We start from the raw sequence: 18505 nt of genomic DNA, 5'->3' as shown, positions 1-18505 counted from the left end.
GCTGTGAGGGTGCCCGTTGCTTGGGATACGAGCGGCCCCCAACGAAGGGATTCTCCCAAGCTGCTTGGCCCGTAGTCGAAGGCACTCTGATTGGCGGGATAAGAAGCCGTACTGGCAACGCCGCGTTGCAAGTCCCATAGGTACAGGGAGCATGCATCCGCTCGAGATATGGCTGTGTAGCAGCATCTCCTGATGCTCAATCGCCTCAGGTTTGACACATCACAATGTCAAACTAAATTTAGCCACGCTGTATGAAGGTGTCCAGCTGCGGAATATGCTGCAAACCTACAGTGTCTTGCACATTAACTGCCAAGTGCAGTTTTTTAATTCACTTGGAAGAATGCTTTTCAGCTCTTGTGAATGGATCAACACAAGTTGTTCGTGAGGACAGTCCAATTGTGGCTATACTCGATTTTAATCTCCCCCCATTATCTTGTGTAGATGGCTGTGGCCAGAGATCCAGAGGAAGCTGAGGCGAACGCTAGTCCACGTGACTGTTCACATGCAGGGACATTCTTGGACCCCGAAAGCTTCTGGATAATAGTGCACAAATGAACCTGTTGAAGTGAAGACAAGCACTGCATGCATCTCCTGACAGTTGCCTAAACTACTGACAGGTTCACAAACGCTGTAAGAATCTTGATGCCGATCAGGACGATCAGGAGCCTTGTCAGTGTTTGTCGGCAAGATCAGGACGTTACAAAGGGCTTTTTTGTACGAGACATTCACAGATCAATAAACCAGAAAAGGAGTGTCTACCAATGTGCTTCGAAAAACGCGACGGTTCCCCGCCAACAGATCGCTGCTCCTAATTCTGATGATAGCGGCAGAAAGGTCGATGGATGGGAGGAGAAAACGGATTACGTCTCATTGGACGGCGGGATCGACGGTGCAAATTTTGATTGGTACAAAGCTTGGTACGTCCTTACACAGGCTGGGCCTGCCACGGCTCTGCAGGGACATGCTGCATTTCTAATTGTGCTTGAATGGGACAGGTATCCGGTAGCGATCGATCAGGAGCTCGACCCTGCGGTCCCACACCCTGTGCAACTGCTGGGGAAAAGCCTTGTCTTGTGGAAACCGGGCGGCGAGGAAGCTTGGAGGTCAGCATGCAATTCTTAATGGAAAGAGCAACCCAGCAACCCTGCAACCATATCCAGGATCACTTACAAGCACTCCACACGATGGCCTGATGCAGGGTGTTTGAAGACAGATGTCCTCACAGACTCGCGCCTTTATCAGAAGGGAGAATTGAGCCCACCGATGGCTCATTGTTTTGCAACTATCATGGTAAGTTCTGCCTGTTCCCTTTGAGCTTCCTGACGTCTCAGAGCAAGGACGGGTGCACAAAGTTACGCAGCCGTGATGCCTTGTCAGGTTGGCGATTTGATGGGGAGGGAAAGTGTCTCAACATACCACAGTTGGCCGGGCAGCAGACCAGGATCACAGAATCTGCCAGGTGACTCATGACATCGATACCTGCTTTATAAACATCTGCAAGCTGCTCCAGATTATCGGGGAGAAAGGTGTTATTGTTGACAGAAAGGGGTCTCTACAGGGCATGCGCAGTCAGCTATCCCACTTGTGTGGACGAGAACCTGGTATGGGTGTGGCCCAGCAGCGGCGCAGAAGCTCACAGAGAGGCTGAGAGGCAGAGACAGAACAACGGTGGACCTGGTATCACACCCCTCACAGGGCCTGACGAGCATCTCGTGGATGGCTGGTACATGAGGTGTGCTAGGTTTGAGAGAAATGTTAAATTATGCTATATTTGACTGAATTGTATGTCTCAAGATCTGCATGGGGAAGGACGCTAGCAAGGGTTGAAGAGAGCATGGCTGTGAACGCGAGCAGGGATGTCCCTGTGAGGTGGGAGACAGTGCGAGAGAATGCCTTCAATGACCCCTCCCATGACAATGTGCTGCACCATGGCTATTTCATTGCCAATCGCTCAAATGCTCAGGTCTGGCCTCCGCCAACATTGCCATGGACATGCATCATCCAGCCACCAAAAATCAAAATGAATTGTGTGGTGTGATGCAGACAACGTACACTGTGGAGATTACAGACTTCAATGCCCAGGGTTTGACGTCCTGGTGGCAAAGCGGAGAGGCAAACGCGCAGAAGATCCATTGCAGGTCCATCTTTCCTTGCGCGGCACTTCTGTCCCACAGGAATGGTGTGTGTTCCTGCTGTGGTGTGAGAACACAATGGTTCTTGCAATTCAGATGTCCACTTAGGTCTGCAATATTCCATGCAAATTGTATCAAATTGCATGATGTCACCTTATGTCATCATATCGGTTTGCAGGATCTTCTATGGGATACTTTGTGCCCCTCGCCCCAAACTTGACGCGCCACTTCCACGGCATGCTGAGGAAGGCACCACCTGGGCAGAGCCCGCCGAAAGATGCTTCTCTTACGAATCCAGAAGAGAAGGCACGAATACACCACCCAACTATACCCTGCTCCGCTTTGTGGTCCGTCCTTTCAAAATGTTGCAGATAGCACATGCTCATTGACGGTTACTTTGCAAGTGAGAGGTGTACTTGTTTCTGCAGAATTTCCTCCAGCTGGCGCCTACCTGGAAGAGCCACTTGGTGTTCCACGATATCCTGGACGCTGACATTGCCATTCAGGTGATGATGTCCAAATACATCAATACCCCTCTGCAATACCAATATAACAACACACGCATCACAAACCATGGCTTCTGCTCAAATCAGCTCCTTAAAGTTTTCACCGTGTGCACTGTTGCAGGCAGGCGTGGACAGGAACAGGGCGCAGCATAAAAAGGTCTTCACCCCAGCGGCAGCTGACCGGCAGCCTGCAGCCTTTCATCAGTGGCTGAAGAAACACGGCAGAGGCGCAGTCCCTTTTGAAGGGAGCACAGACGCTGCTGGGGGAGCGCCAGGAGTACAGATGCAAAGGGAGCAACTCTTGGACAGGTGAGCCACTACACAAGCAGCAAAAGTATCTGCGCCCCTTGGCATGTCCATGTTCAAAATCCTTCCTGCGGGAGTGAAGGACTTGTTTCGACAGTAAATATGATCGCTTCTTAATGGAGAAGCGAGTCCAGCAGTGCACACAGTGTTATTGTGCGCACTATGCAGTGCGCAGTGCGCTGGTCTTCGCGGCAGTCTGGAGATCAGAACCATTTGATGTTTAACGAAAGCTTGGGCTGTGTGCTGCAGGTTCCTGACCCACACAGTGCACTGCAGCGCCTGCCGCAAGGCCTATGCCGCGATGCAGCTGCTTCAAAGGCTCGCCCTCGTCGCAGCTGCGGTGCTCTTCTTTGCTGCCTGCGCAGCTGTTTCCTACACAGGCCTCTCTGCTCCAGTGATGGTGCTTGGAGCGCTGTCAGCGGTGGCCCTGGCAGCTGCAAGGAGGCTGCGCAACACTGCCCAGAATTTTGTCTTTGTGGACTATGATGAGCACCACATCTCCAAGCGATCTAGTTGATGGGAGCTGATGGAGACTGCACGGTATTGTCACATCATTGTACACTATTTTTTGTACATTGAGGCGATATTCAATCAGCCTGACTCAGCGGAGGCTGCAGCTGGCCCATATTGTGCTTCACGGCGGCAATTATGGTTGACTATCTGCTTTCTCTGCACTGGTACTTGTTGCGTGGATTTAAGATACTTATAGAATCAGAAGAAATGTGGAAATATGGGCTGTTAAAGAACGACGAGCAGTGGAATACCTGACGATTCCTCGTTCATACAATGGCGATCGCCTATATAGGCATCTACTAAGGACGGACACGAAACCACAAGTAGGTGGATCTCGAGCAGCATTCCATGCAATTCACACTTTGCTCTGGGACGTCATTGAGAACGGTGCTGGCATTGATGCGACCATATGGCTTCTAGTACAACCGTGTAGTGCATGAGCCTCGGAATCTTTGGGCAGATTTAGTCTCTGAACTCTGGGAAAGCGTTGTGAGACAGAAATGACGAACACACGAAGTACTCGCTCCAGTACGCATGCACCCACCACAATAGAAGAAGCAAGGACACCGGATCCTGCGCCGTTTCTGAAGAAAACGTGCGTTTGTTTTCCTAGTAGAGCTGTCGCCATACCTCAGCTGCAATCCGCTTGTATCGAAAAGCACCCGGTTGAGCAAGTCCTCAAAATTAACAACACGAAAAAGGACATCAAGAGCCCAATGGGGCTGTTAGGATTTTTATCAAACACTTATGTAGGTGATGAACCAGTAAGAGCAGAGTTACTGAGTGGGCTGCCATCGCAGGTATGAGATGGTATCAGATCCTGATCTGAAGGAAATCATTTCATGGAGCAAGGACGGTCACAGGTAAGGCTGATGTCGACGATCAGCTCTCCACATCCTTTACTACCTTGGCTTGTCAGGAGCCATTCTCAGCCTTGACCTCTTGTTGTTTCTGCAGCTTCACGGTTTGGAATCACTCTGAATTCGAGAACAACGTGTTGCCAAAGAAGTTCAAGCATCAGAATTTCTCCTCCTTCGTGCGGCAGCTCAACACATATGTGCGTCCTTCTCCTACCCTTTGTTCTAAGCCAATGCACCGTCATCACAGACCTTGAAGCATTTCTTGTCTTTTGTGCCTTTTCATTCCAGCCTGCCTGCCTGAGTTGCCCTTGTTGGTGGTTTTTGACAAAAACTGTGTGGAATCTGACCTGCAGAACTTCAGGAAGTCAGACCCAAGCGCATGGCAGTTCTCCAACGAGCACTTCATTAGGGGGCGTGCCGACCTGCTGCACTTGATCAAACGCAAAAACAAGGCATCAGCCTCCAACCACGACAACAACATCGTGCCGGGAAACGCTGCAATCGAGGTACACTCATTATTTCTCTGTCAGCTGTGGACCCCCCTAGTACTGTTGACTAGGGTGCACCCTTTGCTAATGTTACAATGGGTTGTTTAGAACAGCCATAATTTGACAATTGCATATGCCGTTCATATACAATTTTGTCCTTGCGGAAGTGCATTCTGATCAACCACCCACTGTAACCAAGTGCTGATGGGGAGGCATACATGTGGCCAGGTGGGGTCCTTTGGAGGGGTCATGGATGAGGTGGAGGCACTCAAGCGCGACAAGACTGTGCTCATGCTGGAGCTTGTCCGCCTGAGGCAGCAGCAGCAGGTACACCCTATATCATCTCCATTTCATCTTTTCTCCTGGCCCCTCACGATGACCTGTGGACATGCATGACCTCATGCAGCTTCAATTTACCAAGATTGGAAGTTTTTGTGCCCCTGCATGCAGCTGCAGCCAGATCTGCTAGCCAGCAGCTGATCTTGCCTGTCTATGGCCCATTCATGGTGCTGTGATCATCCGCTCTGGTCCACATTTAACAACAGTGCACGAGGGCTGCACATGGCTATGGTGGAGGCCAGCAGAAATAGTCTGTCTGAAGTCGGTGTGTTTGTGCTGGGGCAGGCATCAGATGCGGAGATCCGGACGATGCAGGCAAAGGTGGAGAAGACAGAGCAGGGGCAGCAGAAGATCATGAGCTTCCTGCAGCAGGCAGTCAGCAACCCGGCCTTCCTGCACCAGCTGCTCAACGCCCACCAGTCCAACAACCGCATGTCAGAGGAAGGTGCGCGCATCAGGAACCTATCCCGGTCTACTCTGTCCTAACATTGGGGAAATTAAACAAGGGGATTTCATTTGGAGTATCGAGGCTGTTGTATACTGCAGTGGTCCAAGCCGTCTGTCTGGATGTATCTCATGTGCAGGCTGCTGACGCTGTGCTTGGCAGTGCGCCTCTGCAGCCTGGCCTGAAGGCTGCCTGGCAATGCGCTGCGCTGATGACAGTCTTACCGGCCCACAACAGATTTTTTTCATGCGCTTTTAAGCAATACCGGACCCTTAGGTGCCAGTATGACCTGCTAAAACTTTATTAGCACCTGGTAAAAATGGCAGGGTCCATTCGTTTACCGCTTGCCAACTTGCCTGAAAATCGTCAACGATCATCGTGAATACAGGGAGAAGGGCCCAATCAAGGCTGTCATGTTGGTCATTCGTAGCCATGCCATGAACTCTGTTGCTTCTCACTGCAGGGCGCAAGAGGCGGCGGGCAGTGCGGCCTGGGGAGAGGGCTGACAACACCAAGGCGCTGATCAGCTACCAGCCGCAGGAGGAGGACTTCAGCTCTCCCTTCTTGCACCTGCTGCAGCGAGAGGGCCACCACAACCTCCAACGCTCCGCCAACCCCCTGCTCCCCGCCAATGGTGCGCGCCCCTTGTTTGACCATGTATTTGTCGAGAGGATGGCCTTCCCCGCTGTTCAGATCACGGACCGCAAGAGCCAAAAGCCTAACTCCCCTTTGGGTTCTCAATGGGCGACAGCATGCCAACTGCATGTATCTGAAGAATTCGATGTACGTGGCGACTATGCCTGCAGAAGGACCTGACCGCAATGTACCTGATTTTTTCCTGATGCGTGCTGTCACCTACTTGTACTTATACTCTGGCAATGTCAGCTGCTCTTACTTGTCGTGTGCTCTGATGTGTCAGGGCAGCGCATCTGCTTGCGCAGTTGACTGTGTCCGAGCGAGCAGCAACCATAGCAGAATGCTAAGACCTGTAAGAATCGGTGGTGCAGGCGTTGAGATGGAGATAGAGGGGCTGAGCGACGACGATGTCAATAATGCTGACGTGTCGGGGCTGAATTTTGACCACCTGAATCTGACCTCTCACCAGCCAGTGCGCTCTGCGGTGACCATAAACGAGCACCTGCCCCAGGAGCTGCCCACCCTCGATGACATTCTGCAGCCCATGCACATACCCCAGTCCTCAGGTATAGCCCTGGCAGAGAGCAGTTCATTTTGCATGCTTGCTTGCTGAGGATGCATCCAATCCTGTTCAGTACTCAACTGTAGACTTGAAAAGTCCCAGTTCTGAATGCACATTGACAGCCGGCAGAATCTGCTATGAATGTGCACTGTGTGCCGGGATTTTTTGCGCGTCTGTGTTTTCGCTGTATGGCGATCTGGAGACACTTTTGCGCTGCCATGCAGTGTGACTTATTCTGCAAGAGGCAATAAGGGCAGTGCTGAATATAGAGAGGTTGTGTCTGCACAGGGTATCAGGCGCCCTCCTTCCCATCCAATGACATTGGCGCCTCCGGCCCGTTTGCGCCGTCCAACGCGAGCGCGACCGACTTTGGCATGCCCGAGATTCTGCCCAACGTGCCGCTGCCCACTGCAGACCTGCTCAACTCCCTGGGCACCGCCGGCGACGGTGCCTTGGCCGGGAATTTTGCACACAGCTCAAATAGCGCAGGTCCGGCCCTGTGTTCTCACTATTTCTGCAGTTGCATTTGTTATTTTTCTATGCATGTCCACAGGCATGCACTACTGGGTAAACCGGTGCGACCTGCACGGGCCCTTGTGCCTGCCTTCAGGCTTTCAACAGATTTTTCACAGCTTTCCCACCGAATTGAATCTGTGACGTGCACTACATCAAGGCAAGAGCTGTGATCGTGGCAGATACCGTGTACTGGGAATGGCATGCAAATTGGCACCTACTGCATTGCCCCTTATGCTGCCGGCTCCTTTCAATTATTTCTAGCAGTGCTCTTATATCCCTGTGCTGTGGTCTGCTGCAGGCATGCCGGTGATCCCAGAGAGCTCCCCGTTTGCGGCGACGAGCGCGCAGGCAGACGGAGGCGGCGCAGCGCAGATGCTGGACCTGCCGGCGACGGACTACCTGCTGGGGGATGTGCCCGAGGGCAGCCAGGAATTTTGGCAGATGCTCAACAGCTCCAACTCCCTCACCGCGGAGCTGCCGCCCTGGTCGCAGGAGAATGGGGCCTCCAGCGAGGGGCTGCCCTTCCTCAACAACGGTGAGTCAGCATCCTGGCTCTTGAAACCTTGAGGAACAATCATTTGGCCTGTTTTTTCTGCACTCTGCACCGGTACACTCATCAGGGATGTGGCCTTGTCTTGAGGCATTGTGCACCTGAACACTAGATTTATCTGGGGTCATTCTGATGTCGAGCCTGTGCAACAAACTTTTTACAACACAGGATTGGCTTTACTTTTAATAACTGTTTTGCTGGGCGGGTTTTGTTTTAGGTGAACGGAGATTGTGTTGATGTTGTGTCCCAGGGAATTCTGACAATTGAAGATCGTCGTGCAGGGTTCAAGGATGACGTGCAGCTTCAAGACTCCATGCAGCAGGCTCCTGTGAGAGCTCTCTGAAGCAGAAGCAGCACAGTGCTGGCTTTATAGAGATCAAGTTGGCACCGTTGTGCGTGACTACAGCACGTTTAGGCAGCAAGTGTTTTTCACTCGATGTGCTATGCCTTAAGGGCAGCACATGCAGTCTGCGGCACAGCGTGTCTATCTAAGCCTTATAAATTTTGTATTATGCATACTTTCTCACACGTCTTGTGCTAGTTGCTGGCCGATGCATAATGTCTTGGGAGATCCAATTTTTGAGCACTTTTGCCTGCATTCTCAGTCACTTCTCCAGATTGGTCTGCAGCCAGTAGATATATCATCGTGGTGTCAAGCGCATCAGTGGGTTGTGAGCCGAATGAACAACAGGTTTGACTGAATGGACGGGACAAAACTCGAGCTGCAAAGTGGATATTGCGCAGTCCATATGCACAGCTGCGGCTGCTGCTGCCATGTGAATATGTGGACAGATCAACTTTTGGGGATTGCATTTGTATATGTATACCTGTTCAGATCAACATGACTCGCCACGTGCACCTAGCGAGGGCCCAAACATTAATTGTTTGTGATGCAATGCTCAGTGCGAACACCAGTTGGCACATACTCCTTTTGCCTTTTGTTTATCAAGGTTACACTACAGATGGGGTCTCGGCCTATGGGTATATACCATGTTCTAGACCATGTAAAGGACGTTACTCTTGAACTCAATGCTCCTTGATTATCAAACTCAACACCCATGTCACTCCTCTTTGACTCTGCTTCCACCACACATTCAATCCTCCACTGTACACACAACAATCACATAACCAGCCACAATTTTACTGAACACAACCTGAAATAGTACATAATGCCTTTAAAGCACACAGACACCCAAGCATCAGAAGTTTGGCACATCGCGCCACATACTACATATACACCATCAATACACATGCATCCGTTTCGTATGCCAACATTGCATCAAAGCTTCAAGGCTTCAAAGCAGATGATCTGTTGTAGGACTACAGTCAAGAGCAACCTTGCATGCTTTATGAATGCAGGGGCAAAGACTTCAATTTGAAGAAAAGAATTGCAGTATGGCTTGAGATCAGGTCGCAATATTAGCTCTTGAGCCATTCTCATCACAAGCAGCGTTTCAAAGTGTACATAACACAAAATTCCAACAAATCTTTCACCTCGGCTGCATGCATTCTACATGTATTATACAGCTAAAAGGGGCTTCCTCATCTCAACCTCGGGCCATAGAACCTCCTGCATGCGTTTGTAGGTGTTGCCAGTATCATTTTTAGACCGTGCTCTGAACGCTCTCTCGGGCGGCGACCACAGGCGTCTTGCTGTCCAGGAAGGCCAAATGGAAAAGGCGCTCTGAGGCATCAAACATCACATCCGGGGTGTTGGAGTGAAAGACCATGCGGTTCGACCTGCGTTGCAGACGAAGTAGATCTTACTGACAGATGGGTGCAGCCAGTCTGGCATCAAGCTTTGATGCATCCATTCAAACAAAGTGACTTGTTAAGGGGTTAAATGCATGCATTAGCAGGTAGCAGCATGTCTTGGGAGAGGATACAGCCGGGCTTCGGTACAGGGTTGCTTTTGACATCATCCTGCAGTGCAAAGGCATGTTCGCATTGAAATTTCTGCTGACATGCCTTTTTGCCTTGCTTGATGACTTTTCAGGTCAGTTGAAGGTGCGGCTATGGGGCGCACCATATGACAAAGTCGCCCGGCTGCCACTTCATTTCCACGACCAGCTCTGGGGCAGTCGCTGCCACCAGAGCCTCCTCCAGAATCTCACGGCTCTGCTGCCTGCTGTAGCCTGCGCACAGAAATGTACACCCTGAGTATCACTGTGACACCACCTCGCAATTCACTGCTCCTATGGTCTCTTCAGGCTGTCTCATAGGTTCCTCCTACCATGCAGTCTTTCGAGGTGGGAACATTGTAGAGGCTGCAAATCATGCAAATGCATGAAAATGCCAGAAAGAGACCTTCCGGGTCTGACCCTGCACGAGCCAAACAGCGCACGTGCTCCCCGGCCGGATTTCTAGGTGGAGTGGTGTGATGAACTTGAGATCACACAGAAACAGGGGACTCAGAATCACTTGAATTAGTCATTTGATTTGGAGTTCCCTGCACAGGAGGAACCCAGGGAATTTAAGGCGGTTCAAGGCTCACCAACAAAATTGGTAAAGAGCGCAGTGTTGTAGAAGATGCTCTTCAGGCCGGTGTACGGATCGCGGATGACTAGCGGGTGCACCATGTACCTTGGCCCGTACTTGAGCTCTACGGGCTCTGCGTCCGCCAGCTTCACAGCAGCTTCCACGTCGTCCACGCGCCAGACACCGTTGTCATCGATGGTCAGGCCCCGGAAAGCGCTGTCAGCCCTGCAGAATTTTGCATGCATGGTCGCTGGCTGATAATATAAAAATTCCGCAAGAAGATGCATGGTTTCCTGTGTACCATGTGGAAAAACATGGACCCAAGTAAAACCCCACAATGCCATGTATAATGACTGCTGTAGGAACCATTTGGCAGTAGCATGTCATGAATTATGAGCTGCGTTGACAGACCAGTACTCCAAACTTGAAGGCGCAGTTCAGCTGCAGGGGCTTCTTTCCAGCACTTGGAGGATGCAGCTCTGGCAGTGCATGAAGGTCTGCGAGTTTCAAATTGAAAAAAATGCCCTAGCAACACAGCAAAGGTAACTGTAGAAGCTGCGCACCTGTACTCGCACTGCAGGGTCTCGAAGAAGGCCTTCTTCTCTGGGGACAGCAGCTCGTACGCGTGCACGGCGCTGGCATACAGCGTCTCACCCCCCACTGTGGGGGCCTTGAGCATGTAAATGGAGCACAGCTCTGGAGGGCACACCAGCTGCAACAGAGAACCTGGTATCATTTCTGGGTGACATCCACCACACTTGGCCATTGGCCATTGCTCTGAAGTGCAGAACTTCATGCATGCATGGCAGGATGTGAGTTCATCATTTCGTATCTTAACGGAATGTGACAAGTCAAGGCTATCTGCGTGACCTGGATGCCCAGCAAGATTGAAGGCAAACTTGGAAGGCCCCTGCGCACCTCGTTCTTGTCCATGTGCCAGACTGGGACGAAGGATGTCTTCCCACGCACCTGCAGCACACACCAGATGTCCCGTTCAGCACCGAAAAATTGAAATTCGAAGTGCATTTATCTGCACACTGGTAACAGGGACAGGGTGTCAGCCCACTGATTCTGGCAACCGACACCTTCCCAAGCAGAAGGCACGCTGAGTTATTCTGTGCATGGGCAAGACAAGTTTCAGATTTCTCTAGCACTGCATAGTCAGCTACAGTGGTCCGCACGCAGGCACTTGCCCTCTCTACTCTTCATCTATCTGTGAATTTGCTGTTGGTTCGAGCTCCCCAGCCCCTGTATTTGCAGCTCAAATCGAACTTGGGCAGGCCATAACAATGATGGCCCCAATTTCTCAGGTGCTGCTCTAGATTGGGCGCACTGAACAGCGAGCTGGCAGGCGGTATAAAAATTGTGAACCAGCCCACGATTGATTGGGTCGTGCTTGGATCTGGCGAGTCCATCAAGGGGTAGTTTTATGGCAGCCTTTAAGTGCAGCTTGTCTGCAGGGCCTCTCGGCAGGAAAGGCATGAAATGATAATAATTAAAACAGCGGGCGGCAACTAAGTGAGAGGAGGTGGCCCTACCGCCAGCATGGGGTGGCCGGGGACGCGTTCGGGGAAGAAGCCATTGCAGAAACGCTCCTCGGCGATCGCGCTCTCGTCGTGGGGGAAGGACTGCAGGAAGCTGCTCTCCTCAGCGGGCCCCATTGTCTGGCCACGGTACAGTGTGACCCCATACTGCCACTGCGCATCCTGCAGCATTCACATGCATGTATCAATGAGCGAGTGATTATGGCACCGTCTTCATTATAGAATATAGAGGTCAGATGGGTGGAGACATTTGGCGAGTTCATGTGTTGCTTGCCTTGGGCATTCACCTGTCAATATCGCCAATAGATATGATTGATCGTGCAGAGCATGGCGCATCAGCTGCCATGCTAATGTGCCATGCTTGACATCTGCAGTGGATGGTAGGATGTGACTCTTGCAAGCAGAATAAGTCAAAGGCATTTGTCTGGGATCATTGGGAGAATTGGGTTTGTACCTGCAGTAGGGCCTTTGTGGAGTCGGGCAGCGGCTGTGACAGGTCGACGCCGATCACTTCAGCGCCAAACACTGGATTAAGGGGCCTGAACTCGATGCCCAGGGACTTTGCGTGCTCCTGCGACAGCATTGTCTCACACTCAGAGCTCCTCGTAGAAAGCTTCTGGCGGAGTGCCCAGCAGCCAGCCGTGATACCTGGCCCGAAAGCAATTTGTTAGCGGTGCCAGGGATCACAGAGGAGACAAGCAGGCGCAGTATAGACACCTTAATCTCTGGCAGAGAGGCTGCACGACGAGCGGTCTCCTGGAAGCATGTAATGGTAGCTGTGTGCGAACGGCCTCTGTGCACTGAGCCTCGCACAGCTGTGTGATACCTTGAATGGAGCACTGCTGGCACAAATGTAGGTGCCCTCGTGGTTGAGCACGTCACTGCAGTGCTGGAATTGCGGTGCGTTGTAGACAACTTCATGTGGGCCACCTGCAGGTAAAGTGGCAGGCATCAGGAAAACGAGCAGTTGCCACCTGATCCACGTAAGTCCTCGTCCTTCAAAACCCGAGAAAATAGATGCAGTCAAAGAAAATTTTTGTGAGTACTCCGCTGCCATTACTGCTGGTGGCTACGAAGTACAAGGTCAATGCCAACAACTGCTGACAAGGTTGACGCAGCAGGAGTGGAGGAAATTCAAGCGTACACAAGAGCTGGTTTTCCACTGCGTTAAACAGATCGACGCGAAACAATGGATGATATAACAAACAAGACGGACCACCTTGCAGCAAGGAGAGAGGACCAACCTGCCAGGTACAGCGTTTTCCCGAAAGGCAGGACTGGCGCTAACAATATTCAAGACAACAATTGCCGGCGTCAAGTCGTCGGTCTCAAACCGTCTCAAATTAATCCATGCGTAAGACTTTGCCTTCACTCCCTCGAAGCAAGCCACGAGCAATCGCGCGCGCGTCTTGAAGGTGCACCTGACGCACATGGACCCACGTGCTGAAATGGCGGGAGGAGAGAAGCTGTTCGCCCAGATCGCAAGAAGCTACAGTGCAACAATTTGATGGGAACAGACATCGACCTAGGCCACATCGTGCGTTGGCGCAGCCGCGATGTCCTATCGTATGGAGCTGTGTAGGCAAACCATCACGACCACGACACAGCTCCGAAACGGGCTTTATGCACCTAGATCCCCAATCGGTGGTCGTCTAAATACCCTCAGGGCTCCTCGGCGTGTACTTATGCCCTCGAAAACGCGAAGGGGTCGGGTTTCAGTCGTCAGTTTCAGGACTGAACAGAAGTCCAAAAGTGAACTAAAGGTGACTAGTCACAAAGGATGCCTCACATTCACGCTCTTGTGTTCTGATCAATACCAGGAAAAAAGAAGGACTAGACTACGGTATCACAGCGCATTGATATCAGGAGGGAAAGTGTCTTGGTAGCTCTATTTGTCATCAGCTCTGATTGAGAGCAGGAGATGTAAAGCTTCTGAGCACACAATCTTGTTTCAGGGCAAATTTGAACAAGTGGGATGGAGCTTGGAAGAGTTGCACCCCACATTGGGCGCCCAAATCACTGGAGTGTCAACCGATCCGTCATCTTTCTCTCCAGAGCAGAGGACTCTGCTGGCAGCTGCATTGGCCACACATGAGCTCCTCGTCTTCCCAGATCAGGTAACCCTTTTGTTTGGACACTCAATATCACGACCTACATTTGCTAGCCTATCAGCACTGTGCTCGGAAGGCATGCAAGAGGCAGTGGCAAGGCTAGGGATTGAAGGCAAGTGCACTCATTGACTAGTATGCCTGCAGGTCCTGACGCCCGCTCAGGAGTTTGCCTTCATCACCAGCTTTCCCCATGATGAGCGCGCAGTGGCGCGGGCCCAGGACAGCCTGAAAGGGCAGAGCACTGACTCCCCTGTGCTCAGGATCCCAGACTGCCCGTTGATCACAGTGCGCCCAGCTTCTCTCGTGGATGGGACCCCCTTCATACTGCAGAGGAGGGGGTCCCAGTGCACACTTGCTGTCACTGGAGCTTTCCTAAAGCTGTTACTTGAGAGTTCATCTGTACTGTCACTTGAGTTCACTTGTATGGAAGGTTGCAAAGTTGTGAGGATCAGAGAGGGGCAAAGAGGGTCTCAGTGCTTGGAAGAGATTTTCACAAGTGTGCTTCTGGTATGGGTCAGGTTTGGCCGCACGGCATAGCGCTGAACGATTACTGGGGACTGTCAACCCCAGAACCGCTGTGGGAGGACCACCACGCTGCTTGGCGCCAGGTACTCCTCTCAATGCTTTGTCCATCTGGCTCCTTGTCACGATTTGTCAAATGCACCATGACATGTCTGTGCCCCGGCTGGCGGGAGGCAGTAAAAACACCGTGCCCACTTTGGATCTGGCGAGTCCAACCAGGGGTGGGATTTGTGGCAGCCTTAACCTGCAGCTTGTCTGCAGACGCACCTTGCCCCTGGCAGGAAAGCATGTGATATCTGTACAAAAATAAGATGAAAACACAGAGAAGATAAGACAGCTCCAAGACAAGTAGCCGCGTGGTGATGGAACGCAAAGCGGAACCAAAGCTGCGGTGTCTGTTTCAAGCATTCGGAAGCAGAAGTTCCTGTACATAAGGTATCCACTGACAGTATGGATACCCTAAGGTATCCAATGACAAAAATGTCTGTGCTGCTTCAGGATTGGGGTGACAGGCCCGTCAGCAACAGCCTGTCAGCGCTGTACCATGTGGAGAGCAATGATAAGAACCACACTTCCTTCACCAGCGCGACGGCCGCATGGGACCGCCTCACGCCAGAAGAGCAGACAGCTGCCGCGAAGCTCAGGGCAGTGTACAGGTGAGCTTTGTTAGTACTGGCTGACTAAGATTCCTTTAAACCAAGACCCTTCTGTGATCGCACAATCCCAGGGATCTTTAGGGTCCACTCGGATCCCCTCCCTGCAAGCTGTGGTAGCCCCATTGGCACGCATGTGACATTAGGCTTTGGTGCCGCCCAATGCGGCATCATTTTTGAGGTTAACCTCAGTGATATTGACAATTCAAGAGTCTGTTCATGAGCTCGACTGGCCAATGATTGAAGGAGTGAAGAAACCGAGACCTGGAAACCTCAAAGCCCCCAATCAGGCCCCACAGGGAATATGATAATTAGACCGCCAGCCCCCTTTATTTTCTTCTCTTCCTGCGACAGAGACCTTCTCAAATTATCTTCAGGGACCAAGGGTTCCAATTGATGCGCAGGCGCGACGCGTTCGCCGGCAGCGGGGTGAATGACACGTGCGAGCACGGCGTCCTGCGCATGCCGCACGATGCGTGCAAGGGAGCGGTCGCGGCGGCTGACGCGCGTGGCACGTCCGGGACGGCCATGCCGCTGTTCAACGAGGATCCCCTGACCGGGGCACGAGCGCTCAACAGCCACCCCCTGCACTTCTACACCTTTGAGGGTGCGCGAGATACTGTTGTGCTCTGCCTAAGGAGAGATGCTGGGACACGCACTGTGGTCTGTCTTCTGTCGGGCAGAGCAAGAGCACTCTTGCATTCTCTTTTTGCTTGTCAGCGGAAAGCAGGGAAATGGGGTTCTGGTTGTGGACGAGGGTGACATTGGCAGTCTTGTCTGCATCCGCTGTGACTATCTGCAGAATTGTCAACGGATGACGGCTGATTTTTCGCTTGCTTGCCTGTGCAGGCATGCAGAGGCCTGAGGCGGGAGAGCTATTGAAGAGCTACATTTTGCCTGTCATCTCACCCGACAAGGCACTGCTCTTCCCATGAAGTTTCAACCTTTGCGTTATCTCAGCTCAGGTCATATCTTTGGGGCCTGCCCTGTCGCCAACGATACGCTAGCGCTCTGTATACGCCTTGATGAGCTAAGCAATGTATCATATCTGTTTGACAGGTCTTGAAGGTGACATGGAAGCGCGGAGATCTGGCGATCTGGAACAACAGGAGGGTGCTGCACACCGGCACCCCAAGCCGTGAGGCAGACAAATCGGCCACTCGCCTGTTTCACATGACCCTGCTGGACTGCGACACTCCCCTGCAGCCCATCGATCCTTGAACGCATGCATGTCACAATACGAAGATTCTAAAAAATCCCACGGTGTTTTCTCCCAGCAGAAACTTTGTACCAATTGTATCGTTAGAGAGCCTTGAGGCCAGAATTGCCATGAGAACATGTGTATTAAGATCTGGGCTGTGGGGGACTGTGTTGTAAATGCCATGTATTGAATTGTATATGACTGAGCTGTGTCACTTCAGCATTGCATGTTTGCTTGTATGTATATTGGCAAAAGCGGGTTTGATAATGCATGAGAATTTAGCTTGTCACCAGATGGCGCCAAGGTCTAGACTTGAGCAGCCCTGTGAATAAACACTACTCTTTCACTTGTCATCCTTGTAGTTGTATCCTGGTAAGCATTGTGATTAGACATGTACATCTTTGTGGTCGCGCGCGATGAGTCAGATTTATTGCCAATGTGTCTAAATCTTTCAATGTGCCATGCCCTTGCAAGCCTTGTACAACCGTTACGTGTAGCAGTCGTGTAACAGTTCAAGATGTTGAACCTCTGCAAGAATCCGCAATGTCACAGATGCTTGATGTTTCCAATTGCCTACCAATTGCCTATGCCAGCGTGCTCTCACTGCGCATGCATGGCAGCGACAAGCATTGATGCACACTCGTCCTGCCCAGCACCATAGCTTGAGCTAGATAATATCATGATCATGAACGGGTTTCAATAGTTCCACAAAGGTTTGCTCAATGCCTGCATGGCTTGCAATGATGCGCGGCTGGTCAGACCGCGGCATGCAGTCGCCTTGTAGGCTTTGGGACAGCCGCCAAATCAGGCACCGGCAACAGCCGGCTGCTGGTCAGGCTGCGGCGGCGGCTGCGGTGAGGCCGCGCATGAAGCTGCACTTGGACTGCACCTCCAGCGCGATGGCGGCCTTGAGGTAGTCCGTGCGCGCCTTGGAGCTGCGCAGCGCGTTCCACTCAAAGTAGGGCACGTCCACCACCAGCCAACCGCGCGCGCGCAGCAGCTTGTTGCGCAGCAGCGTTCGCCCCGTCGGTCTGCGTCCGAAATTGGAACGTGCGTTCAAAATTATGGATTCCAAAAGGCTGTAGGTTTTAGCGCGCCCTATGATTGCTCCAACGGCAGGGAGTCAACGGGGTGAAAACTTTACTCGGCACTCTGCATTCAATCTGGATGCCGAAGGATGTTTCCGGGTGCCATTAAAGCACGCCTGCTGCTACCGTCAGAGTCTGAAAATTCTTGGCCATGCACTCAAATTGCCATTGCCATTGCCCCTCTTCTGAGGATGACATGCATTAGCTTACGAAGCTTGTTTTGTCCGACATGGAAGCAGTGGTACCTGTGCTGCTGCACGCCGTCCACGACGGGTCTGTTGCAGGTGTAGTGCTCTACGCCATCTGCCTCAATTGCCACCTGCTCACAAGCAAACTTGCGATCAGCAAAGACTTGCGCAATCTCCTGCAGCCAATAACTGCAGCTTTATCACCGCCCGCCATTACCCCAATAGAACCTCCAGAATACCCCACCGTGATGGCCTTGCCGGCATCCACTTCATTTAAACCAAAAAACCCCCTCTAGCAATGTCAGAATGTCATACATGTCCAATGCTTCATCCAACATTTCCAATCCTTCATGTCATATATTGGACATAAGACCAATGCTTCATTCATTTGATGGGTGCACTTCTAGGGCACCCATCCATACCTTTATGGGATCGCCGTCGGGGTGGGGCAGGAAAACAGCCATGTCGATGGAGAAGACTCCGTCGTTGTACTCGGGGTAGACTCGGAATCCGGCGTTGCGCACCGCGTTGAGAATGCTCCAGTGCAGCGACGACACACGCACCTGCGTCTTCACCTGGTTCCACGCCTGTGCAGATGACAGAGGAGAAACTTTATTTCTTTTCCATGCCCTTACTGACCTTGTGTCACTCTCATTTTAAAAGCCAAGGATCCGCCTACATGGAGAGCTTGACGAAGGTACAGAGGAATTCTTGGAATCAGAAACAAATTTCAGCCAAGTCTTGATGTGTTCAAAGAGTGCGGAGGAGGCCGCAATGGTATGTGGTGCTAGGCATGCAAAGTACAAGCGCAGAGCTGGTCAGGTCTGAAACGTGATGGAAGGCATAAAATGACAGTATAGAAAGGAA

The 18505-nt window shown here is 51.7% G+C and overlaps 4 protein-coding genes across 4 annotated transcripts; 3 read left to right on the top strand and 1 right to left on the bottom strand.

Moving 5' to 3' along the window:
• Nucleotides 1-1834: 1834 nt before the first annotated feature.
• On the top strand, nt 1835-3461 carry COCSUDRAFT_57303 (hypothetical protein; the record flags this gene model as incomplete). The annotated part of the gene is made up of 4 exons (XM_005645226.1): nt 1835-1963; nt 2561-2638; nt 2760-2947; nt 3194-3461. The coding sequence occupies 4 exons, from the start codon at nt 1835-1837 to the stop codon at nt 3459-3461; spliced, it is 663 nt and encodes a 220-aa protein (XP_005645283.1).
• An 838-nt stretch (nt 3462-4299) lies between these two features.
• Nucleotides 4300-8196, top strand: COCSUDRAFT_57302 (hypothetical protein; the record flags this gene model as incomplete). Its single annotated transcript, XM_005645225.1, has 9 exons — nt 4300-4320; nt 4671-4823; nt 5034-5132; nt 5430-5589; nt 6053-6223; nt 6597-6791; nt 7076-7234; nt 7602-7838; nt 8135-8196. 9 exons carry the CDS (start codon nt 4300-4302, stop codon nt 8194-8196), a joined length of 1257 nt encoding a protein of 418 aa, XP_005645282.1.
• Nucleotides 8197-9035: 839 nt separating this feature from the next.
• Nucleotides 9036-13242, bottom strand: COCSUDRAFT_33874 (Clavaminate synthase-like protein). Its single transcript, XM_005645224.1, has 10 exons — nt 13120-13242; nt 12691-12805; nt 12593-12651; nt 12330-12446; nt 11870-12037; nt 11250-11300; nt 10895-11043; nt 10348-10556; nt 9880-9988; nt 9036-9593 (listed from the first exon to the last, which is right to left on the bottom strand). Exons 2-10 carry the CDS (start codon nt 12794-12796, stop codon nt 9458-9460), a joined length of 1104 nt encoding a protein of 367 aa, XP_005645281.1. The 5' UTR covers nt 12797-12805; nt 13120-13242; the 3' UTR covers nt 9036-9457.
• Nucleotides 13243-13382: 140 nt separating this feature from the next.
• Nucleotides 13383-16885, top strand: COCSUDRAFT_33873 (Clavaminate synthase-like protein). The gene is made up of 8 exons (XM_005645223.1): nt 13383-13638; nt 13831-13992; nt 14131-14271; nt 14505-14594; nt 15007-15164; nt 15566-15768; nt 16011-16078; nt 16221-16885. Exons 1-8 carry the CDS (start codon nt 13561-13563, stop codon nt 16380-16382), a joined length of 1062 nt encoding a protein of 353 aa, XP_005645280.1. The 5' UTR covers nt 13383-13560; the 3' UTR covers nt 16383-16885.
• Nucleotides 16886-18505: the final 1620 nt, after the last annotated feature.

Source organism: Coccomyxa subellipsoidea, assembly GCF_000258705.1.
Source record: "Coccomyxa subellipsoidea C-169, whole genome shotgun sequence".
Lineage (NCBI taxonomy): Eukaryota > Viridiplantae > Chlorophyta > Trebouxiophyceae > Coccomyxaceae > Coccomyxa > Coccomyxa subellipsoidea.
The sequence above is the reverse complement of the archived record's forward strand: the minus strand, read 5'-3'. Positions and strand labels throughout refer to the sequence as shown.